The sequence below is a fragment of the Ptychodera flava genome, chromosome 12 (assembly GCF_041260155.1).
Source record: "Ptychodera flava strain L36383 chromosome 12, AS_Pfla_20210202, whole genome shotgun sequence".
Lineage (NCBI taxonomy): Eukaryota > Metazoa > Hemichordata > Enteropneusta > Ptychoderidae > Ptychodera > Ptychodera flava.
This window is the reverse complement of record NC_091939.1, coordinates 34,273,722-34,299,631: the sequence shown is the minus strand read 5'-3', so window position 1 is coordinate 34,299,631 and position 25,910 is coordinate 34,273,722. Positions and strand designations below refer to the sequence as shown.

At 36.6% G+C, this 25,910-nt stretch overlaps 1 protein-coding gene across 2 annotated transcripts; it reads left to right on the top strand.

Annotated features, from left to right (window-relative positions):
• The first annotated feature begins 1,959 nt into the window (after positions 1-1,959).
• LOC139145719 (protein HIRA-like) lies at positions 1,960-25,705 on the top strand. 2 transcript variants are annotated; one of them, XM_070717034.1, is made up of 27 exons: positions 1,960-2,113; positions 2,292-2,354; positions 3,782-3,892; positions 4,776-4,869; positions 5,430-5,521; positions 6,300-6,395; positions 7,087-7,169; positions 8,050-8,127; positions 10,088-10,255; positions 11,496-11,606; positions 12,078-12,148; positions 12,784-12,889; positions 13,993-14,193; positions 15,283-15,371; positions 15,847-15,976; positions 16,501-16,634; positions 17,029-17,182; positions 17,762-17,857; positions 17,986-18,052; positions 18,530-18,623; positions 18,949-19,110; positions 19,644-19,702; positions 20,331-20,436; positions 20,897-21,019; positions 21,651-21,811; positions 22,315-22,409; positions 22,988-25,705. In XM_070717034.1, exons 1-27 carry the CDS (start codon positions 2,077-2,079, stop codon positions 23,099-23,101), a joined length of 2,895 nt encoding a protein of 964 aa, XP_070573135.1. In that variant the 5' UTR covers positions 1,960-2,076; the 3' UTR covers positions 23,102-25,705. The 2 variants fall into 2 exon arrangements, with proteins under 2 accessions (XP_070573135.1, XP_070573134.1); XM_070717033.1 differs by having other exon boundaries at positions 17,029-17,197.
• The last annotated feature ends 205 nt before the right edge of the window (positions 25,706-25,910 follow it).

Below are 25,910 nucleotides of genomic sequence, written 5' to 3'. Positions count from 1 at the left end.
AAACACTTAAGCTGAAGTTATCAGCAACTGAGATGGTTGGTCTGATCATACCGCCTGTCAGGCATGCAAACTGCCTTTGTCATGAACATTCAAAAAAATCAATGTCGTTTTTTTTTCCAACAACAGATGCAACTTATTCCTTTGCTTCCCTTTAAAATATCGTGTATAGTTGTGAAACATTTCTAGCAAAACTGAACTTGATTGATCGTAAAGAGTAGAAAACAGTGACAGAACAGTGACAGGTTGAAAGCTTCTCTTGTTCAAATGATAGATGTAGTCCAAAAAATATGCAAGTGGGGTTGAAAAAGGTGAAAGTGGTAAAAAGCCCAAAACTCAGAAACTGGCTGTCAGATTCCAATGTTTTTAATTCACAGTTATTTTAAAGTGTTATATTAATCTTGACAGTTTTGTAGGAATATCGTCAAGTTTGCATAATATGTGATTTTTTCATATTAGTTTTTGTTTTATATTTTTATTTAAAAATTGTTAACCGCCTTTATTTGAAATTCATTTTCAAGCTCATTTAAGATGTACTTTTTACATACACACATAAGCATGTGCTAGGGAAGGGCACAGATTTTTCAGCCTTGCCTCCAGGGACGGTTATGAATTTTAGGGGAGGGTCATGGATTTGTACTAGAAACGCTGTAATGAACCCCCACACTAATTTTACGCCAGTCCCTAAATCATTACAAGAAACTATAAATTAAAAGTACAATTTCGCGACCAATCCCTACCGCATTCCTCATGGTCTCACAGCACATTCAACCAGGCTCGAATGCAGTTAAAATGCTCAAAACGTATTAAACCCATGAGGAAGCGTCTTTTTCATAATCTCCTCACTGGAGCATAATGCCTTCAATAAAAAGTCAATTTACGAGAAGATGGGAGTACAATATTTAGAGACTGTTCAGTTTTTACGGCCGGGGAGGCGGCAAAATCAGGGGGGGTCATCGTAATTTTGGAAAGGCGAAGGGGGGGGGGTCATCGCTTTTTCACTGGTAGAAAAAGGGCGGTCACTACATTTTCAAAAACATAATAACTACAATAAAGTTCACTTTATGCCATGGCCATGATCAACCCTGTTTACCGGCGGCCCGCCTTCGGCGGCCCACCACAAACGCTTTATGTAATAGCCCATGACCATCTTAACGGCCGGACGCCTTCAGCGGCCCTGTTCAGTAAAGTTTACTTTATGCAATAGCCATGATCGACCCTCTTTACCGGCGTGCTACCTTTCGTGGCCCATTAGAATAAAGATGACTTTACGTAATGGCCCATGACCATCTTAACCGGAGGGCTGCCTTTGGCGAACCACTCCAATAAAGTTTTCTTTATACAATGTCCATGGACATAAGTTGTCTATGGAAATGAAGGTCAAGATTGCCTTACAGTCATCCTAATTAACAGACGTTTGCATGGATGTGGCTGAGAAGTTTGTGCACTGGCATCTCTGCTACACGAATAAAGTGCGCCGGGTACCGTAGTTCAAATCCAAACCGTGCAGGTTAATTTGACATATGGGTTTTTGTTATTTTTCAGCGGGGGAGGGGGGTCATCAATTTTTTTCGTCTGACAAAGGGGGGGTCATCTTTTTTTTCACGAAAAATGCAGGGGGGTCTATATTTTTTTGAACACCAGCGACAAGATTTTGCCTTTCCCCCCCCCCGGCCGTAAAAACTGAACAGTCCCTTACAATAAATTTCTCCAGCCTCCCTCTGTAAATTTGTGACTTGTGATATTGTCCTGAAACTTAATTGCGAAAATGCTTTCTTTTAGCAGAAACAGGGAAAATCCGTTCATGTTGTGAGATGTTTTCATGACTGAAAAAAATCTGTTGAGACACTTGTTCTGGGAAAAGGATCAGTGCGCAATCTATGCAAATACTAGTACTGTACTATGCAAAATACCGAAAACCAAAATTGATTTTCCCGCTGTACAGCGCCAGCTACAGTTCACCTTTGTGGAAGACTTCCCATGGTAATTATTCAATATGGCTGACCTCGGCAGATGTTGATCTCCCTTCTCAGCGCAATTTCTCCATAATTTGACGACTGTGCATCGGCCAAGAGTACCATGCGTCTTTTGAAACCAGCATGGGTGTCTCACGAAGGTAAATTGATCTATGTCTTCTCGTTTGTGAACCGATTACATGCGTGTTTTTGCGAGCCTCATATTAAACCAGGGGAAGCCAACATTTGCGGTGGAAATGACATGTGCGAACGCTCAGCTTAGCTGCCAGTCTATTTCATTTCTTGATTCACGATCGTATTTGTGTTCTCTCTTCGCAGGAAAACCTATATTTTCCATAGATATCCACCCAGACGGATCAAGGTTCGCCACTGGAGGTCAAGGTAATGTAATTTTCAGACGCGTGCATGTTAAAATATCCCGTTTGTTTACATTCACATTGAAATTTTGAATGTCCGGCAGAAAACAGTACAATATAATCGGTGCAACGTTGATAACAAAAATGTGCTTTCAAATGTTAGCAATATTAGGCACCGTTATCAGGATTAAACGTTCCTAAATTTGTTATGCGGAAATCCTGATTATTGTGGTCGGTCAAATCATTTTATGCACCGGCGTAACCGGCGATGGAGTGTTACGAGTTGTAACTGTCATTATTAATGGTGACAATAGCAATAAATTGTATGCCAGTATAGTGATGGAAAGTTCCTTAGTGAGCCCTTGCATTCTACCATTAGAATACTGATATCAGATGTGCCAGGTGTAGGCACTGCTTCACCAACCTGCACTGCAGTGCATCCATCTAGGCTTTCCCATTTCCTTTAAAGTTTTGATATTATGATTTTCAGACATTGTGAAATGAACCGACAGCATCCATTGTTATGTTGATAATAATAGACTGAATTGAATGCTTTTCTCCACATGGCTGGCCATGGTTAAGATACACTTCATCATCATGTATACTTTTCAGATTTTTCATGTGTGTGTTTTTGATTAGAAGAGGTCTGTGTCTCACGAAGACCACATTTTATGGAGTGGTAATCAGCCAGCATAATAATAGGGGTCCTATTAATTACTGAATGTCGACTGCCTGTCAGGATATTAACCATCCAATTACTTTAATCATTTGATATCTCAACACCAAAAACCACTACTCTTTATAAAAAGAAATGAAATAATAGTCTCAGATCATAAAAGGTTTTCTAACGAGTAGCAATGCTAATCGTGTGCTCGTACATGCAATACCACCTACAGCCTGTCTATGTCCAACCACTGCCCATCAGGAAGCCTTCGTATTAATGTAATCAGTTGATATCTCAATACCAAACACCACTACTCTCTATAAAACCAACCAAAATCGTCATCCCAGACCCCAAAAATGTTGATTTCTGAATGAGTAGCAACACTGATAGTATTCGATGTCCAAACACTGACAGTCACTGCCCATTGGGAAATTAGCGCTTCAATTATAGATATTAGTGACAGCTCTGAGATGGGACTCAGGCATTGGGAGTAATGCCTTTGTACCATTTCTACAAATAGTGGTGGTCTGTGGTATTGAGATCTCGACTGATGACAATAATTTCCTGACGGGTAGTGACGGGCAGTAATAAGTAGGACCATAATAATAGTACCAGAATTGTTGTTACTACCTCGCCTGTTGTTTGAATAACCTGATCCAATGCATCATAGGAGCACATACATGTAGGCCACTCTTGTAATATTTTGTTACTACATGGTAGTAGGTATACTGTGAGACATAGAAATTAGTGAAGGCACCGCTAGAATGACGTCATTGTTTTCTCTGTAGGTGATGATTCGGGTAAAGTAGCTCTGTGGAACATGGCGCCAGTGAAGAGTGAAAAAGATGAGAAGGATGAAAATGTTCCCAAGCTACTGTGTTCTATGGACAACCATTTAGGTTAGTGTTGTGACACCTTGAGAATGTGCATATGACTTCCACATGTCACTATTGATCTTGTAATCATGCCATGTGTTTTGATATCATTGAAACCATGCCAGAAAATGCTATTATCTCACTTTAGACCATGGTTTCAATGATGGTTAGTGAAAATGAAGCTTGGCTTGGAGGCATTTGGGGAACAGAAAAAGTAATGAAATTAACCCAGGTCCCACCAAAAATATTATGATTGTTGAATTCACCTGTTCACTGCATTTCGCTGGAAACACTTCCACAATTACCATTGATTCCAGAGGGTTGGGCAAAAACTATGATCATGAAGGGTTAAAGCTGGCCATGCTATGTGTTTAGGTTGATGGTCATCAGAGAAGCCATTTGCTCATAAACTTCTGGTAGATACTGTAAAGAATATTACCATGTTTTCGTCATCTGTTATTCTTTAAGGGAATTTAAATACATCTCTGTTGATTTTTCGTAAAGAATACTTCAGATGTTGATCAGATAGGTGATATCATCAAATATCATGAAGTCAGCAAAAAGTGTCCACAAAGGGCAAGTTTTTCCCTACACAGCATTTATTTCACTTTATTACTGAGTGTGTTCTCTGAAATACAATGATACAAACTTTTATTAATTTTCAAAATTTCAACAAAATTGCTGTGTACTACAAGTATCACTAGATCAACAAGTGCGTATTCTGCACACACCCTGAACCAGCAACTACTCCCAGGCTAATAAGTTATTCAGAAATTCCAGTGTCTTTTAAACACTAACAGTTACCTTAACTTATCAGCAGAACTTTTACCATAGTTTTTGTCATTCAGTTTCTAGCTGTAGCTAAGATTAAACAAACAGTTATGTTTTGTTTCTTTATTTCTTTCAGCCTGTGTGAATTGTGTAAGATGGTCGATGAATGGCAAATATCTTGCATCTGGTGGTGATGACAAACTCATCATGATTTGGCAGTTCTTTGGCAGGTGAGATTTCTGAACAATGAACATCATGAAAAATGTCAGTGCATGTTTTGATGTGATGGATATTGTTAAATGCAAAGATGTATCCTTTCAAGGTTGTCAGAGATCAAAGATTTCTATTGTACAAGTTTTCCATTTTTTGTCTCTCAACTTCATTGGATATTAGCATACAGAATTTAGTGATCATGACATCTCCCCTCATAAACTAGGTCAATGATAACCACGAAAGATTATCATATCATTCCATGGCCCCCAAGTTCAAATTTGAAGTTAGGTGTAGGTTTTGTGTAAATTTGAGTGTTATTGGTGAATTAAGACAAAACCTTATCACTGATTTTCTAAACCACATACAAATATGCAACTGTTATCTCGTACCGTTATCGTTATCTCGTATTATAAATGTGCAGTACATTACTACATTAAAGAAAGTGGTTGATAGCAGGGTACCATGAAGTCCTGCATGCTGTATGTAATTTATTGGCTAAATGCAAGAAGAGTACCCTCTGTCCCTCCCAGAATGGGAAATGATGAGTATTTCATGTTGATTTTCTTCAATACTAAAGGTATCCTGGTAGTACATCAACAGTGTTTGGTGGAAAGACAGTGAGCATAGAACAGTGGAGGTGTGTTTGCACACTTAGAGCGCACTCTGGAGGTGAGTTCCCTTGTACATCCAGTGACAATACTGACAGGTGCATGTCAGAAAACCTCTTGTGGTATTCTTGTTCATCAGATCTTTTATCATTTCATCGGCCATCAGCAAACATTGGTATTGTGCTAGTGATGGCCACAGGCAAGTACCTGTGACAAGGAATAAATTAACGGAAAATTGCAACTTTATGTACATGAATGGCGAAACCCTTCCATGTGAAAGAATCATGACTCAGTTCAAGCAAAGGCGATTATTGGAAGAAAAATAATGAAACATTGTGATCTTCAAAATGATCATAATTTGATCTCATACATGCCATCATTAAAGCGTAAAGATACCTTACTATAAACTCGCTCACTGTTGGTCAATGAAAGAGTTTCAGTGTTTAGAAAATCGTAGACCAGATCATGATGGGAGAGATGAAAGGTACCTTATTTGAATTCAAGATCGTAACACTAGAGGCTGATTGATTTCCTTTTAAATCCTGGTCTTATCAGGTTTATCTGTCTCTACCATGTCAAGTTGATTGTAAACTGTGAAGCAAAACTTGGGCTATATACTTGCCCATTTGAAAAACCTGGAGAGGCACAAAGAAACATTGTAAATGTCTTGTTTTGCTAAGTCATACATAATAATGATGATGAGTATCATTGAATTGACCTGATCATGACAGCATGTAATACAGTGATCATCTAACACTGGCTTTCATGCTGACTCTGAACAACTTGATCATGAAAGGAATCAGCTCCCTTCACAGCAGTGTAATTTTTTTTAATTTCAGATGTTTTAGACTTGGCCTGGTCACCACATGATGCATGGCTGGCGTCCTGCAGCATAGATAATACAATTGTCATATGGAATGCTCTCAAGTTTCCTGGTAAGTTGAAACATCAATCATAATGATTACAGTATCAAGAGTATAACATACATCAATGAATTTTATATGGTTGGTTGGAAGAGCTCAGATATTCAAAAGATAAACTGTCATTTGGTTTTATTTACAAAACAAGTATTTCTTTAAAGGCAGTACACTCCTCATAAGTTAAAAATTAAACTTTTGCTCTAATTTTGCTCAATGAAACTTTCCCCCGTTGTCTTTCAAAGTCAAGGATAAAAATCAAGGTTCACCATGCGAAGTTTGGCAGTAGAGAAATAAATTACGTAACATTTACCTACACCTGAAATTCAAAATGGCTATCCCTATGTCAACTCTATACTAGGGAAAAATACAATTTTGGATTTTAGAAAAACTAGATGGTCAAAATTATTCTTACTCCACAAACTTTAAAATAAGCACATGAGTGTTATATCAGAAGAGAATTGTAAAAGTTGGAGAGTCTGACAATCTGTCCCAGTGGCACATTCTATCTTAAGCTGTAAATGCTGCCATGGTTTCCAAGTCATTGTACCAAACTTGACTGGAGTATTATACCACAGCTACCATGTAAAGGAACAGTAAGGGTGTTACTACCTATCCTTGCCAAATCTTCTGCTTATTTATTTTCTGTATCTGTAGTGAAGACAATGGATGTCAACTGACATTTTCTATTCTACTTTCCTTCCATTAGAGGTGTTGTCAGTACTACGTGGACACACTGGTCTTGTCAAGGGTATCACCTGGGATCCAGTCGGTAAATATGTCGCATCACAGGTAAGCTTGATTTTGGAACTGACTCTATGCTGCCTAGGTACATCAGAAACTTAGGATGGATATTAAGTACTGCAACGAAGTCATCATTGAAAGTTTAAATTGATATCGGTTGTGCTGTCTAAAATTGAAACAAGTTTATTCACAGCTTACATGTAAGTTAAGCTACAAAGAATACATTCTCTTGTGTTTTTGCTGCTGATACTTTCCAGTAATTTTGATGGGTTTCATCACAGAGATAGGTGTCCTAGGAGTTTCAGTAACATTTCTGCTGTCTTTTGCATGTATGAAATTGACGAAAACAGCAAAAAACAGCATATATTGATATCAATTATTTGAAACCTTGAAATAAACTAAGAGCGTTGGCAGCAATACATTATTGAACCACACTTACTGAATAAAAAGAATACAAAACAAACGTGACCTAGTATCACAAATAAACCAGAATAATATAATTGTTGGTCAATGATGTGGCCTTTAACCAACCTGCAAATCTCAGCACATAACTAGGGCATGCTATTGTTTTACCCTGATATCTCGAATAGATGGCCCTAGATTGATTTCATGGTCGATTTTAAAATATACTTCATGTCACAGTAAAGCTCTTTGTGCTTGTCAAATGAAGGATACAATATATGTGTCAAACATATGGACAGATTTGTGGATGCGTATGTGTCGTTTTGTCCTTTGTAAATCCTTTGTCATTTACAGTAAGTTGATCTTCATGTGAAACAAACACATGGAAAAGTAAAAGTGTATCAGACATCAGATGCAAATACAAGGAAAGCAGGGGAGCCTTGAACTTGTAGAAAAACTGAGAACATTACAAAATAGTTTTGCTAGGTAAATAACACATTTGCATGAATTTTGATCAATTTTTCAGTCTGATGATAGAAGTCTACGAGTATGGAGGACATTGGACTGGCAACAAGAAACAGCAATCACAAAACCATTTGATGAGGTAAGTGTTTCAACACTTCCAATAGCTAATTCAGCAATTGGTCAAAGAAAGTACAATTTCATCACTGCAGGTATTTGATCTATTGGGCAAACCTTCAAAATACACTCATATCTGTTCTTTAGGAAGTCAGCTGTTACCACCAATGGAATAAAACATATGTTACCAAGTGTTGTTTAATCTGTATAACTCCAAATATCACTGTTCATTTGTATGAGGAAAGTAGACTGGACAGTGCTGGTATAGAAATACACCTTGTGTAATTTTTCTGATAGTGAGCCTTTCTGGTGATAGATTGAAAGAAATTGGTCAAAGAATTTAACAGGTACATCAACAAATAGACTGGCCCAGCTGTAATATTGCGTGAATTCTTCTCCTCCCATACAAGACAGTGTGGAAGAATCGAATGTGTGTAAAATTCCACAGACTGGTCCAATGACTCGAATTCTATTCATATTAGATAGACAATTCAATGACATGTAGACCACACCTTGGAAAACATTATCACAACAGTTTTTTTCTCTACTTATTTGTACCACCACGATTTGTCTATTAACCTTTGTGTCATTGCACTTGCTTTTATTGAATTTATTCAATATTGATCATGGAATTGTCACTAATGGATGCTCTTATCTCAATCACACCACCAACATGTTCACATCATTTGCATAAAATGTCCCTGAAAAATCGGAGATACAGCATATTTGTACAGATTAGACCAGGCTGTGGTTTTGGATCACGTACATACAATATTATACACACACTCTAGCCTGCATCATGAAAGCCTTTCTGTTGGTCAGGCTAATCAACAAGCAGAGTACGGTAACTCATTGAAAATATGAAATCTTCTTGTAACAAAGCCTACCTACCTACAAATTACAATGCCAGTTATTTTCATGGAGAGATTTTTGATCAAATAATAAATCCTGAATATTACTTGTGAAAATTATATTGGTTGTTATTACTTATACAAATATTACCTCTGTAGATATTAGGGACAAACAATTTATGCAACTTGTTGAGCCTTCGAAAGTGTTTAAAGTTATCTTTCTACAAAAGAATTTTGAACAAGAATGCAAATGGCATTGACTGCTCAGAATGAGTCATAATTTTTAGCTCATATTTGGTTTTATATATAAATACCAAAAAGAGCTTATATGATGCGGTGGCGTCTGTATGTCTGTATGTATGTATGTATGTGGGTATGTATGTGCAGACGTATGTCCGTCACACACAAAGGCTCCCATACCACCAAAGCTACGGTCTCAGTATTTGGTGTACAGGTAGATGTAGGGGTTGAGATGTGAATTTGTTCAAATGAACACGTCAGTGTCAAAAATGTGCAAATGAGGTAAGAAAAAGGAAATCCTGCGATGTGCAGGAGTGGTGGCAGTAACTGAATCAGCCCACACATCTGAATAAGAGGATTTTGACCTTTAACCTATTTGTGTGCAGGTACCTATTATGTTTGGGAGTGGCAGCAGTAACTGAAACAGCTAATTGGTCATTTCCTCTCATTGTTTATGAACTATGACATATTAACAGACCTGCTGAAACCATGAATGTCTATTTTTGTACATCCATGGTTGAAAGATTCTGTGCTATGCATGTTGCTAAAGTTGACCTTCAGTACCTAAAGTTTCAGACCTTATTTACTTTTGTCATTCTTGTTTTTTCTGGTTTAAATATTTCTTGTTGTTTTTCTGGTTGTACTGTGCAGAAATTGTCATAACATCAACGTATAATTTTCCTGCACTGAACAGATAGAAATAACACTTATTGTTGATCTTTGGTATGTTCTGATCAAATTTGAGCGACACCGTATAATTGCGGTATTTTTAAGATTTTAATGTAAACAGTTGACAAGCACACGATGTATTCATTCTGGAAATGTAGTTCACACAAACATAGATATTTTTTTTGCAAATTGCATTATTAAATTTCATCCTTTGTCTTATCAAAGTGTGGAGGAACAACGCATGTATTGAGGCTGAGCTGGTCACCTGACGGTCACTACATTGTGTCAGCACATGCTATGAACAATGCTGGCCCTACAGCGCAGATCATTGAGAGAGATGGCTGGAAGGTCAACATGGATTTTGTAGGTCACAGGAAGGCCATTACCTGTGTGGTAAGTCTCTACTTTGATACAAACTCAGAATCTGTTCAGCTGAAAGTCTCATTTGTTTCTTGTCCTGTTCAGTTTTTACATTTTCTGCATTCTTGCTTGTTTTCATGATGCAAGTTAGCACATGAAATATGCAGAGTGTAAACATGGCTTATATATTCATACTTTATAATTAATTATAGACAATTGAAATGTCTTAATAATGTTTATACAGCAAATATTGATATCTGATGATAAACCATATAAATGCCCACACTGTTTGAAATCTTAACACGTACTGAAAGGAAATCATTCTGCCTTTATGGTCGTGTGAAGATAAGAATGGACAGTGAAATTGATCCAAATGTTATCACACTTGTGTAATTGGTTTGTAAAGTTGTTCCAAAACTTGCTGCAGTATCAGTACTTGTAATTAACTTGAGGCAAAGAACAGACGGATGATAGTGTTGTTTCACAGCAGGCTTCAGCTGTAATTGCTGAAGTAAAGCAATAAAACCTGTCAGACGGTAGGAATGATTAGTGTCTATGTGTGGGATAAATGTTTCCTACAAGTGTACACACACTTGTATTTCAGTAGTGGCCATGGCCGAGTATATGTTCAAAGTCGAGTTCTCGTACTATTCCCAAACACGGATACAGTGCCCGTCTTCATTTCTGAGGATGACTTACACAGCATGTCTTACGCTGATGACTTGCCAATGCCGGTCACCGCTGATATCTGTCGAAATGACTTTCCATCCACGTACATTTCGAGAACTTTCTCACGTACTGCTTCTGGCGTATGTACACCTCTTTTCCCGTGGATCATGATTTCTTTTGCACAAAGAACTTCGTACAGTGCGAAGACAACAAGAGTCTAATGACAACTAGACACTGACTTGGCTGTGACACTCAGGGCGGCGGTAAGGAATGTAATATGATTCTGCATATGTGAAGTGCACCGCAAAGTGTACTCCCATGGTGTGTGTTTATTAGGGGTCCATAAAAGCTCTCTGATTTTCACCGCAATTATAACAAGTCAGTGCAACTTCTAAGGCAAGTTTTGAAACAACTTCACAAACCAATTACACAAGTGTGATAACATTTAGATCAATTTCACTGTCCATTCTTATCTTCACACAACAGTAAGAGAAACTGCAATACTGAAGGAGTAACACTATAATTTAAACTGACATATCAGAAGTTTCCTTCACACCATTTTCAGAAAATCCCTGAATTGTAGTATTTTGCCTTTCACTTTCAGCGATTCAATCCCAATATTTTTTGCAAGACCTTCAAAAAGGGAGGCACAGGGAAAACACAGCAGTACTCATGCTGTGCCATCGGTAGCAGGGATAGATCACTCTCAATTTGGGTGAGTTGAGTTTCCTTTTAGCTCAGTATATACGGTCAATTTTTCAGTGAAATGTTGGTTATCTTGAATCAGTTGATTGTTATGAAGACAGAGAACTGACATGGAAGATATGCAAAATTTAAATTTCTTTGGTTTCAGTCTTTCAGACGTCAGAACCATTCCTACATTCCCCGGAAGATGAACCTATAAATAAATAAAGAAATGAAATTGTAAATCTATATTTAAGAAATCCATACAAGTGGAAATGTGCATTTGTTACATTACTCTGAGTTCAAAAGCTGGAAATATGATAATTATCAAGAAAGTTTCTAGCAAAGCATCTTCCACCCCAAAATACTAAGTGTTGAGGTCCAACCTCAAAGTAGCAGACATTGATATTGAACCGAACCAAAGGAAAGAGTGAAAATACGATCGAATAAACAACTTTGTCTCTGTGTTGTACATGTAACTTCTTTTTATCTGAACTTGCAGCTGACTGCCTTGAAGAGACCGTTGGTTGTAACTCATGACTTATTCAATAACTCTATCCTAGACATCTCCTGGTAAGTTCACAGAGCCTGATGGCGTCTTGTCTCATGTGTCCTTGTGTGACTGTGTACTCATTAGACAAGAGATCAGATAGACACATGCTGTTTATATCTATTTTACCTGAACATCTTTTATATAAAATTTGGATAGTTGTGATAAAATGATATCAAGTAAACATATATTACACCATTTTTCATCAAGGACAAAGGCAGTATTGTCACTTATTCAAACAAATGAATACTCATGTGTATAAATGGTTTAAATCACTCACAGTTATATGAGGAAATAGTTTCATCAATATGTTTAGGAAATTCTTTATGTTCTTGTATTTGTACTATTTCAGTAACAGACATTTAGTGTTTATTGATAAGAGAATATTTACATATTCATAAACATATTCCATGGTCTATATGTGGGTGGTGTGTTTACATGCGTGGGTGTACCAATCCTGAGACCCATCTCACAGTCTGTTAGTGTGATGCACACACATCAATTTAATCAGAAAATTTCACCCGACAGAAATGTCATGCTTGTCCCTGTGGTAATGAAACGTTTACCAGGTGATGTATGCCTGTACAGAAATCCAAAAAAGGAAGGTATCACTTATCATTTTGCTGTAAAAAATGAATCTTTCCTTGCGTGTCTGCAGGAGCAAAGGTGGCTTTGAGCTGCTGGTGTGTTCTTGGGATGGTACCGTGGCGTATCTTGATTTTACTAAAGAAGAGCTTGGAGACCGCCTATCAACCGATGAAAAGGTACATCATTGATTTCAGTTTTCTGTGCATATATTTGGTACAACCATATTGTTTTCAATTTTAAAATTGGAATTACCTTCAGGGAAGCAGGACAAGAGAATCCTACATTTACTTGCTGTAAAATTGCTTTTCATACACAGGAGCTGAATTTATTCATCTGTCTCTTTGGCCGTATGTTTTCCTCACATCATCATTACATATGTGTATGTCTGTCCATGAAATCTCTCAGTACAGCTGATTGTATTCCTAGCTGTCCCAAGAATTGTTAATGTTTGGTAGATATGGCATACATAGTGAAAACTGCATAATTAATGAGCTGTGGTAGTTTCTAAACATGTCAACAACCAAATATATTGAAATAACTACATTGATACAGTAGTGTCTAGTGTATGCCAATCACTAGTCAGTGGGTGTGGTATGCATAATCAGGAACCGTATGTGTTACTTTGTTAAATAGGGTTGTAAATCAAAATTGTATACACCAAACTTTACAAATATGGGCTAGAAGTTGATCAGAAATGGATGTTTTACTGTTTGTTAATCATGCATTTCTATTCCATAACAGTCACCAGATTTACTTTCAAATTTGCAAAGATTTGTTGAAATACTGGGCACACAAATTTGCAAATATACAATTTGTACACCCAGCTGATTAATTGTTGACAGCTCCTAATAGGTAATTATACACCTCTAGTTTATGAACTGAAGCCACTGGGGAAATAGTATTGAAATTATGCAACCAAGTATACAGTGTAGTACTAATTTAGACAGAATATTCAAGGAGAAACTCAGTCCAAACAAACTCTTGATAATCCTTGTGAGTTGCTTCTCTACAAATTAACATAGTTGGCGAACTTTGTAAATTGATCTATCCTCAAACTAAAACTCTGACTGTTGGCCAAACTAGAGCTTTAGAAGGGTTAAATTTTTTGCCACCAAGTTTTGATAGAATGCAATGGTCTTATACATGTATTGTATATATGTCAACCTCTGTAGAGAGAAATAAAGTTGTAACAGTAAACATTATTTCTATGGCATTTACAGACACAAAACAGGCTATTGATATCTAGATAAATCTGCATTTACCTTTCATTTTGTTTCAGGTGAAACTCCATTTAAAAGTGTACGGCAATAGCCTGCTGTCCTCAGACCACAGTAGCTATGGCAACACCATCATTGAGACACCGGCCATGTTGAAAATCCAACAGCAGAAGCAGGAACAAAATGCACAGAAAGCTACCCAACAGAATAGTGTCAGCACACCCAAGAAAAACATTCCAATCATGGAAGATGGAGGGAAGCCGGTATGTATAAATACAATTGCACACCTGGGGCAATGGCTGTACCTTTTGATGCTATTTTTTATAATTTTTTTCCTTCCAAAAAGGAAGCTTTCCTATTCCTTTCTCTAAATGATCTCTTATTACAAAATATCAGCCTTGCTAGCAAGAAGACATTCTGTGCACTATGCAATATTATTATTTAAAAGAATTCAGGTTTAGATAAAATTCAATTGTCAATGATAATATCAGGCATCACACTCATACAGCCTGTATCGACAAACTTAAGATAAGACCTTTCAATGTGATTTGAAAGGTACAACAAGAAACTGTATTTTACAGACAGAGCAAAACTACTGTAAAATTTAGTACAAGTTACAGGTATTGACAGCTTGTACTTTTGTTGAGTTGATAGCCTAATTATCAGTTTCTAACAGACTGACTATGATATCTTTCCTGTCCAACTGTTGTGTCTAACCAGACATATCGTGCATTCAGTATTTCACATGCCATATATCTGTATGATATTGTTAATATTTCCCTTCAATTTTGGAGTCGTAATTGTGTGTTTTTACCCCAGAGCGTGAAGACGAAAATCTCAGATCAGCAATATTTTTGCCTTTAGACATAGCTACACTGAGTGTAGTGTAATCCGTTAATATTAGTAACGACCAGCACCAAAGATGAAGTATGAGGGAATAGTCCTCTTGAAATTATTGTTTCCTGAGATTTTTCAATAATTTTAGATGATTGAACTATATGGGACTTTCTGAAATTGGTGTGTTACAGTGGAAATGTTTCCAATACCATATCCATGTTCCATCCAACTACAGAAAGAGCAGGCTAATAAGCCCTCTTGTCAATTAAAAAAATCACCAATTTTACTCTGATATTTTATGATGGGATATAAATCAGATTTAGAATATAATGAGAAGATCAAAGAGCTGCTCAGCTGATTTCTTTCCGTAAAATGTCCATGCGTATGTTTTGAAGGATAAATTACAATTACCATGAGTGGTGCTGACAGTTAAGTTTGCTATCAACTCAATTATGCTTTCATTTTGTAATTAACAAACAATGATTTTCAAACTCCATAATTTTATGTTCATATAGAATCCACTGGCCAAACAGATAGAGACAAGGACAGCAGATGGTCGCAGGAGAATCACTCCTCTATGCATTGCACCACAGGTGGACTTGGGGTACGTTTTCCCCTTTTTGTCTAACATTTCTAACCATTTATGCCCTTCTGTATTTTGCTTTAGATGTATTGTCTGTTGACTAAAACAAAAAGATAACTTGTTTCTTCAATGTTTACTTTTGTCAAACTTCTAATTTTTGCCAAAGTTTCCTCAAAAATATGAGATATTCAAATTTAAAATTGTCTACCAATATGAACTTTAAATTTAAATTTTCAGTTTGATGTTTCAACAAAAACATTCATAGTCAGCTTACCGACAGGTTTTGAATGAACAACTTACTAAAGTGAAATTGAACACATGAAAAATGGTGTTGCCTCCAGTTTCACTGGAAGTTCAGTATACTTCCACCTAAATTCAGTCTAGTAATTCCTGACTGTAGAATAAAAGATTAACTAGCAGTGAGCACTGATAGAGTGTTAGCAAACAGGAAAGTCACGTATTTCAATATAACTTTTCATATGTCTTGCATTGATAGGAGTGTACCAGAACCTTTCATAAGCACTGCCTTTGGATCACCAACATCACTGTCAGAACAGAACACAGACAGCACAAGCAACCAGGGCAAAACACTGGAATCCAGTATTGCATTGCCACCATCCATCCAGGTACAGTCATCATTAGTCCAGATAGAAAACAAAAACAAACACTATGTTCCCACTTTTCATTTTCTTAGCTCCACTGCTATGTACTGAGAATGTATGCAAAGGGAGTCATGAATAGTTTTGTCTATGTGTGTAATTGTTTGTATTGATGTACGTCTATACGTGTCTGTAATATATGCATGTATATATGTGATGTTCATTTTATGTACATAGTATAACGTACAAGTGTGGTAGGTAGAGCAGATAGCCAGCGCATTTGCTTTCTTCTGATGGTAACACTTCACCCTATTTCCATATGTACTTGTCCAACATTGCTGTAAAAAACAATGGTTTAAGGCCAAACCATCATTATAAAAATGGGATGTGTACAACAGTATCTCTCACATCAATGATTTTCATTGTTACTTTTTCCTGTAATTATACGACATATTACACATAAGTGATCCTCAGTTCGTGGTTCAGTTCCTGAATTGTTCAAAGACATGTTTAAAAGAATGTATGTACTAACTACCCTTTGTTACTTACAGCCAATGTCAGCACTGGATTCCAGACTGACCAGCAAGTCCAAGCCAAGTACATCTGCCAAGTCCAAGAGCACAACAGAAAAGCACAAAGAGAAGACAAAGGATGGTGTTCATGAGAAAGACAGAGATAAAGACAAGTAAGCCAAATGTTGTGAAACTTTATGGAATGTACAACACTGACACAAATAGCTGATAATCATGTTTAGGGTGGGCTAGGGGTTGTCACAGGATCAGACCAAAACCCGTAGGAGTAAACACAATTGCACGACTGACAGAATATGTCCAAATCACTGTTAGCAGAAGGAAACATCATGAAGAAGATTATGTATTCAGTGATAAAACTTAGAATTATCATCAACATGACTAGGACTGCTAGTGACGGTAGTTTCGGAATTTTAGAATTTCACTTTGTGTCATTCTAGCCTGCAGCATTGAGATGTTACAGAAGCAGGTAGTTCTGTTTGCATCTTTCTAGCAGTTTTTCTTGTGGGAAATTTGCTATATTGAAATTGCATGGTTTCTTTAACTCAGGACAAAAGAGAGTTCCAAAGCCAGGGACAAATCAGCAAGTACTACATCCACCACATCAATATCCGTCAAACGGAAAACTGAAACCACTACCCTGGGAACCAAGAGACCTAGAAAAGACACTCTAGCAAAGGCTGCTGCTGCCATAGCAACACCTGTAAGTAGTTTGTCGGTATGTGTTTTTATATTATTTATATCTCTATCTTTCCTGACGTGACTCAATTCTTCATGAAAGGCTTTCATCCACAACATAGGAGATGATTTACGAAGGAAAAGCTTCATGACTGATTTGTGTTCACTCTGATTTCTGTTCAATCAGAAAGGAACGCTATATGTACATGACAAGAATAATCCAATTAAACTCTGACAATCTGATCAGAATTAGAATGTAGAAGTTCGTTTTGAGGGTATGTAAAGCATAAATATGTATGTCAAGATGAGTGAATGTGTCAGTTGAACTTTGTTTTCTTTGGGATACAAATACTCAAATGCAGCAGAGGTACAAAGTCAAGTCCATGTAATTTCATGCTGATTGTGTAGGCAAAAGATCAGCAGTAATGATGGCAGATCATGAATACTTTCTTGTTGACTTAGAATCTCACAGCAGAACAATCAGCCTTATTTGTAAAATCTTTTAGTCTCAATGCCTGCATGAAGGTGAAACAAGTGACAGCTACCTCTAAGTGGTCAATATTGTATTTCCTTTGTTTATATGCAACCTTTTTATTTTTCTCAGACTACTCCTGATAAAGAAAGTAGCAGACACGCTATTATTGTCAGCTCAACACTACAGCTACCGACACCACAGCCACAGAAGACACTGTCCCTTGAGGTGAACAGTCTCAGTTTTATGGTTTTCATTTTGTTTTTCTTATTTGACAATGGATTTTACGTACATTTATTTTCTTGTCAAATCAATTCAGCTGGATTTAACATAAATCTTAATTTCTTTTGTTTCAGATACTTGGCAGAACAAATGCAGACCAGTCAACAAACATACAACTTGAAAATAATTTTACTTTAGCAGGTAAATCTCAGTGATATATTTTATCAATCAGCTTTCTTCTATATTTGTGCCAAAGATCAGAAAAACAAAAGACCAGAAAGCTCTTTTGAAGAGATGACATTTCAGGCTGTTCACTGGTGTGAGTTTTAGCGGTTTACTTCTAACGAGAGATGGCTGTCCTTTAAAAAGGGCATTATTTGGTAGAAAGTCTTCAAAATGCTGGAGGTGGTGTCTCCCTTGAGTGTTAAAAATTTCAAAGCTTGCCTGGATAGTCCTGGTAAAGTGAAATAGAATTCTTTGAACCTTTAAAAACGTGTATAAAATGCTTGGGCATAATGGTATTCAGGTGTCGAAGACTGTATCACATATTTTTTAGATTAGTTGAAGTATCACAGTGCAATATAGTAAGGAGAGGCTTGTGTTACAATATGCAAAACTTAATTCTTTGATCAGGTAAAGAACAATAATGTTATCTTTTCTCTGTCTTTCCCTGTCTAGGTGTTACAGTACACAGAGTGAAATGTCACAGAGCTAAACAGCTTGCATGGGAGTCAGTCCTAACCAGTAGAGGACTTGCAATCGCTGGAAACAGGTGAGAGAAAACACTGGTGGTGGTGACTGCATGAAAAAGTGCATGTGCGGAATCCGTGCGTAAATGACAGTTATACTTTTCTGTTTTGATGGCCAGCTTAGCTGTATTGATGATTTTTTACTGTCTCTGCGCATTTTTTCCACACTCTTTCTCTCTGCAAGTGAGTCCAACAACACAAAAGAAGTGAATTGCATCTTTGCACTTCATTTCCCGGAGCTACTCCCCTCCTCCCCCCAGAACTTTATCAGAAAGTAGGATGTCACACCAAACTCTGTCAAACTGTATCAAGGCATCTATTGAAGTAGTGTATATTCTTCTGTTTCAGTAATATGGTATGTGTTGCATGTGAGGACAAAAGTTTGTATATATTTTCTCCGAGTGGACGACGTCTCCTACCTGGCCTCGTTCTATCTTCTGTGATCAGTACACTGCATTGTACAGGTCATTTTGTCATGGTAATAACTTCTACTGGAAATTTACATGTATGGTAAGCATATTCACAACATGTTTTTGTTTTCATAATGTAGTTTTAACTGTTGCACTCAACAAATAAAGTTACTACTGTCTGTAGCTTTCAGGTCCGTCCTGTAATCCTTCATCAGCATGAATGACACTGGCTGGACAATTAGCATCAGTCACGTGGTTCAGTGATCACATGTAAATCTGAATTAGAATACTGTACACGGATGGTAGGGCATAGCGGCCTGTTTTTGTTTCTATTTCCTCCAAAATACGATGTGGCAACATTCACGTTTTTGTAGCCATGGTTGGTTTGTATTAGAGCAGTGTTATGGTATTTGCTACTCTCATGCAACATTTATATTTTTTTATCCTGATTATGCCCTCATTGATGTGTTGCTATTTGTGACCATTTGCCGGTCTCAGTCAAACTGGAACTGAAAATAATTTACATATTCCTTTAGTGAAAAATATGTCCCATTGTGTTACATCATTGAAATACTTTAAATAATAATGTATTACATCTGTTGATTTGATTTTTTCACTGTTTCTTTGAATCAGGAATGTCAAGAAATCAAGAGCAATAATCAGGGAGGAATCTTTATCTCCCATAATGTCAGGTATGTAACACAATGGCCAATACAACCCAGTGTCTTTCATTTGAGTTTTGAAGTAACATAAGATACTGACCATGTTTGAGGAGTTTTGTCTCCCATAATGTCAGGTATGTAAAACAATAGCCAATAACCTATTAGAATTCAGTGTCTTTCATGAACATTTTGAAGTAACATTAGTGAATGTCCATACTTGAGGAGTCTTTTTCTCCCATCGAGCCAGGTATGTGAAACAGTAGCAAGAATTTGTAAAATCAACATGTGATCAGTATATATTGACCAAATTTGATAGGTTAAAATCTCATTGGTCTGAGGATAAGGTCTAAAGGGTTCTGTAAACTTTCTGTAGCTTTGTGTAGAACACAAAACTAACTTATACATGTTTCATGTATTGATTGTTGTAGCAGAATAGTGAAACATATATGTACAATATTTGATTATAATTTCGATCAGCTTTATTTTTTAATTTAGAAGTGGTAAGTTATATCATATCCAGTGACAGAGCGATGATATCAATGTGAAAACAAACATTTCTTGATAAATTACAAAGTTTGTCACTCCTAGCAGCTAAGCAAGACTTCTTAGCTGAAACACTATTGTCGAATTCATTGTTATTCATTTGCTTGTTTGTCAGGAAATGATGTGACAGTATCCAGGTCAACATTGACTGACCTTGGTTCACCAATAATCACACTGTCTACAGGGAAAACGTTCACTTTTAACTCAGAGCTGTGTTGCTGGTAAGGTCTAGTCTTTTGTTGTTTTTTCAGAGGGCAGTTTTAAGAAAATGTCACTTAAACTTTCTTCAACAAGAGTAAAGAATGACCAAATTGTCAATGCTGTACATTGCATTGTAGACAATTGTCTCTTGGTTAATGTTGCAAACTAGTTTAAAAATATATAATTCTTTTTTTACATCATGTCTATTTGAAACAAGCCTTTGCTCAAATTGAATCCCTTATAAGAATATGAAAGAATTTCTGACATAACTGTGTATTCTGGATTCTGCACCAACAAAACTATGAACCAGTTTTGCATTGTCAGCCAGTATCTACATGAATTAATGACACACAGCTATTAGTAGCTATAAATCTGCAGATCAGTGAAGAGACTCCAATCTGGCAAAATTTCTCTAAAGTAGGAACTTTTGATAATTGATAACATTTCTGATTTCTATGTTGTTTTGCATTTCATTTACAGGACACTGTTACACCATGCAGATGACCCGCTGTTACAGTGTTCAGACTACCACAGCTGTCTGCCATCTATGCAAGCATTACAGGTATCAGGTCCCCTCGCCTCGTTGCAGGCACCAACTCAGAGGTAAGTAAAACAAAAGGCTCCCTTCCCCTGCTCTCAAGAGGGCTAGAGAAAGTATATTAAAGGCTACCTGTTTTATCAGAGAACAAATCTTCAGTTCAGTACCATACGATTGAATCTGCAAGTTTCTGTAGTAACAGGTGTGCCAGGCAAACATGTTTGTAATAATATAGTAGAAGTCATAAATGTTAAATGTGTGAAAAGATTCTACTTTGTTTTAATTTTACCCCATGTAATAAGTCATTTTGAGTCATTTTCCAGAAAAAAATTGATTTGAACATGAGTGTGGGTTATGACCATTTTGCTCTGATAGAACACAATGTCAGCACTGTTGTTTTACTCTATTACAGTTCTAGATACCCATATTTGAGCTCCTATGTGCTGCAACCCAAACGGGATATGGCCTTTACTGTGACAATATTGTTTCCATATGGATCAAGTCTGTCCGTATATCCATACACTGATGTTATCCCTGGTACAACTCTCCATAAACTTTCAAGAAAGCTGTTGATGTATATAAAATCACATGAACTAATAATATATGTTTCATTTGAAGGGTTGATAGTTACACAGATGTCTCTGTCATTTAATATATTTGAATATGTAAAAAGTGTTGCTTACATTTTTTTGTCAGGCCCAGACAAGCTGCCAAGATGTACAATATGAACCATAACCTGCAACAAGCTGCCACACTCAGTCACTTAGAAAACCAAGTAGCTGCAGCGCTTACCGTCAAGTCCAATAAAGAATACAGGTTTTGGTTGATGACGTATGTCAGATATCTGGTACAAGAGGGTAAGTTTGGTTTTGTGTTTTGTTTTGGGTTGTTTGCCACTATGCTTTGTTCAGCTTGTAATGTCACCATGTTGTAAATAGCAAAGTTTCTACAGTCTGATGAATGCGCTGTAGATAACTTCAATGGAAGGCATGTGTGACACATGCCTCTCTTTGCTTTTGTCCATCCTTAGTATGGCTACACGTGTTTATCAGGATTTGATTTGATTTGATTTGATTGAAAATAAAATTCATGTTGCTACTAGGTAGCTAAGTAGGTCATTCATGAAGTTAGGGCAGAGATTTCACCAAGGGATCAGAGAGAGAGAGCGAGAGAGAGAGAGAGCGAGAGAGAGAGAGAGAGATCGGCCAACTAACACATCACTGATTCAAGAATGTATTCTTTGACTGAAGAAAATTGTGCAAAACTTTCAAAGAGATCAGAAATTAAAGAAAAAAAGTTAGACAGCACGAGGGAGGAGAGAGAACGAGTAACTTCATTGTTTCACTTTCATTGGTTTCAGGTATTGAAAACAGATTACGTGAAATTTGTGATGAGCTCCTTGGTCCTTTCTACAGAGGTGATGTGGAAGATAGCAAGTGGGAATCACATGTTTTGGTAAGTGTTGAAAGACCCTTCAGTATACTCATAGCACTTTGTAGGAGTTAACCCTTCAACAAATTGTTAAAAGTACCCTTTTGACTGTCTTACATGTTCTCTAGCAGTTAGGGCATCTGTCGTACAATTCCAGCAAGTTTGTGGTTTATATAAATGATTAAGTGTATTGTACATCTCAGTAGTGACATCTTGTGTCAGTGTGTATGGCTCTCTAATCTGTACAGCTGTTTAAACCATTGTTATAATAACTTTACACTCAATGACAAGTTGTACGTACATACGAAGTTGTAAGTCTTAACTCAGTGTGGTAAATCTCAAATAAATTTCAGGGTTTTCCACTTTGCATTTTAGGGATGTACCACCCCTTTTTTTCAAGCAATTTATATTTTAAACACACTACTAAAAATACATTTTCATAATAAAAGAATATGCATTGTTATGTAAATTGGCCAGCTGTTCCCACCCCAAGCTGTTGGTAAGTTTCAAGTATACTTGAATGTGATGGCAACATGATCGGATGGTAGTGCAATTTCTGTGACTTCATAGGAAATCGACCAATCCCATTTCTCCTTCCACAGGGTATAACAAAGAGAGATATGCTGCAAGATATACTGCCCATGATTGGTTCAAACATCAAACTTCAAAGGTTGTTCACAGAATACCAAGAACAGTTGGAAATGACGCGCAAGTAGGAGAGACTAATGCCACTGCCAAAATATTTATTTGAAACCCAACAAATACCAGACTTTTGATGTATATTTTCTTACTCCAAGCCAACATCATTTAACCAGGAAATTCAGCACAAGGGCAGAAGACGATGTCATCTGTGAACAAATGCATGTAACTGCCTTGTTGACAAAATTCAGTGTTTGAATTGATTTGAGTTTACACAATTAAATACCTGTTTTGTAAATCTTTCTCAGTTTATAATATTTCGTTCCTGTTTTGTACAAGCTTTCTAATGCAATGCAAGCCCATCCTTTCCACCAAACTGTTAAAAACTTAAAGAAACACACTTCCCATGCATGTGTTTGGTAAATAGTCCATCATAAATAATTCAGTCATCTCTTTATCATTAATAATGAATGTTCACATATTAATTGAGTGAAATGAGCATAGCAGAGATAGACAAAAATAAACCTCAACCAGATATTGAAGGAATAAATACATACGTGTGTTTGCTTTGTAACATTCCATTTGTACCTTTACAACTCTATCAACAAAAGTTAGAGTTCAGAAACATACTGCATATGCTTTCCTACCATTATGTCTTTTAGATAAAAACCCCTAGACTTTTCAACTGTTAAGTTTCTCATCACAGGGGGTATAATCCATCCAGTCACGTCTATCTAATCTGACAAGTCCAAAAAAATCTGCAATCCCATCACAGTACCAGGAAATAATATTAATCATCATTTTATACTGTATTATGTGTTCAGGATTTTGGTCAATACACAACATGCTCTTGAAAACTCTCAAATTTTGTTAATATAAGATTTCATAGCACAAGATGATAGTGTGAACATTAAGAGGTAAGGGTTTTTTTGTGCATTTGGATTAAATAGGACAGCATCTTCTTATACATTTTTCTGAATTGCTTGTCCAGTGCGAACACTTTCCACATCCATTACATTCCAGTGTGTCCATGTCTTTGTTCTTTTTTTTTGAAAAATGTAAATAAAAGAATATTGTGATTTATAATGTAATACAGTAGTTTAGCTATATTGAAAATTTGTAAGTTAGTCATGTTGCCAAGCAACATCACTGTGCATGTAATGCCACCTTACTTTGCTGTAATGAAAAAAAAATCTACTGCTTGTGAAAAATTACATTGTATGAACACATATGTCACTTGTCAATGTCATCTGCATTGTCTGAATGGCAACATTGATAATAGCAGGCAACACCGTTACAGAAGTGTATTCACAATACACTGCAGTTAGCACAGCCATTATGGACTACTGTGTTTTGTGTATGGCAGGTATGACATCATCAGTTTGTGGCAAAACTCTCTTCTGTACGGTGCCTGATAACATGGCTTATAACTTCTCAATGAACATTTATACAGAGCAAAGTGGCTTTGATCAGAAAGTCAGGGCATCTGACATAACCAATGCAGTTTTGTGTGTTGTGAGTCAGTTGAACCCCATAGTTCATAATTACACAGCATTTCTGTATCCACAGCACAATGATGCCTTGGTAAAGACACAGCAATCATGTTGAAGTGACTACACATTTATGTAGGCACTAAAATTTCAACTGTTTTGTACAGTATTTTTTTAAACATATTTTAGAACGGAATTCTACTTAGTATACCCATTGCCAGAGTTATTCATGTTTAGAATTACCAAGAAAATTGTAATCAATCATTTTGTAAGGTACAGTTGATTTAGATCAACAATCAAACATGTAATAAAGAATGTGAACAGTATTGTGCATAATTCATCCAAGCCATCAAATTGTAACTGAATGTTTTATATGCATAGTAAATAAAATATAGTGTTTGTACCAATATTGAGAGCTATCAACTGGCAGCAAAGTTATCACGTTGCTCACATTTCATTTGAATACCAGTGAATGAATAAACTCTTCCGCATTCCCACCCCCCTTAACATTGGAAAGATATGTTTTACTGATTTTCAAAGATGATTATTAACACACATTAACAAGAGCTATAATTTTGCAATATGTTGATGTTATGATGGTGTCAAATTACTATTTGAGAGAATGTTGATATGCAGTCCACAGTTCATCAATGTGGTCTGTATGAGTACACCAGTCTTGTTGACAACACAGTTTCTTTACAAAATCACTGTCGTCTATTGACTGCGTATCAAATGTACAAGTGCACTCTCTGCCAATAATGACTTAAATATCAGGATGTTGCATGCATGCAGATCACACACACACACACACACACCCAGTATAAGATGTTTCTGCTACTGTGATGTGTCCTTGCCACACGGGGCAGAGTAAGGTGTGTGGACAAACAATGGCTGTCAACTATCTGGTTATTTATTCACATTGCACGAAATTGTTGACAAAAACTATGAGTAAATTATGTTTTGCTAGTTAAAGAATCCATGAGATAGCATTGTTGGTTTTATAGACTTCCAGAATGAAAAAAATTGCAATCTCCAATTTTGCCCTCATGTAAATTTGTATTTTTTTGCAATCTTCAATAAGAAGTGTATGTCAGTGTTTGTTGCCAGTTGATAGCAATACAGTACAAAGAATCCATTTTTGTATGTCAAGAGAATTAAAGAAAGTAATAAATATGTTTTGTAAAGATATAAGATCTGTTTTGTCTGTGTATGTGTGTTACCGTACATCTAGTGAGGATGTTCTTGATTCCCAATAGGCCAAACCTGGAATTTGAATCGACCACGGTACAAACAAAGCCATGTGCGTAAACGCGCTTAGAGGTACGTGTATTTCCATGCGCGTTAGTACACATGTGGGCTTGTTTGTACCGGCATCACGTGATTAGTTGGGCGTACT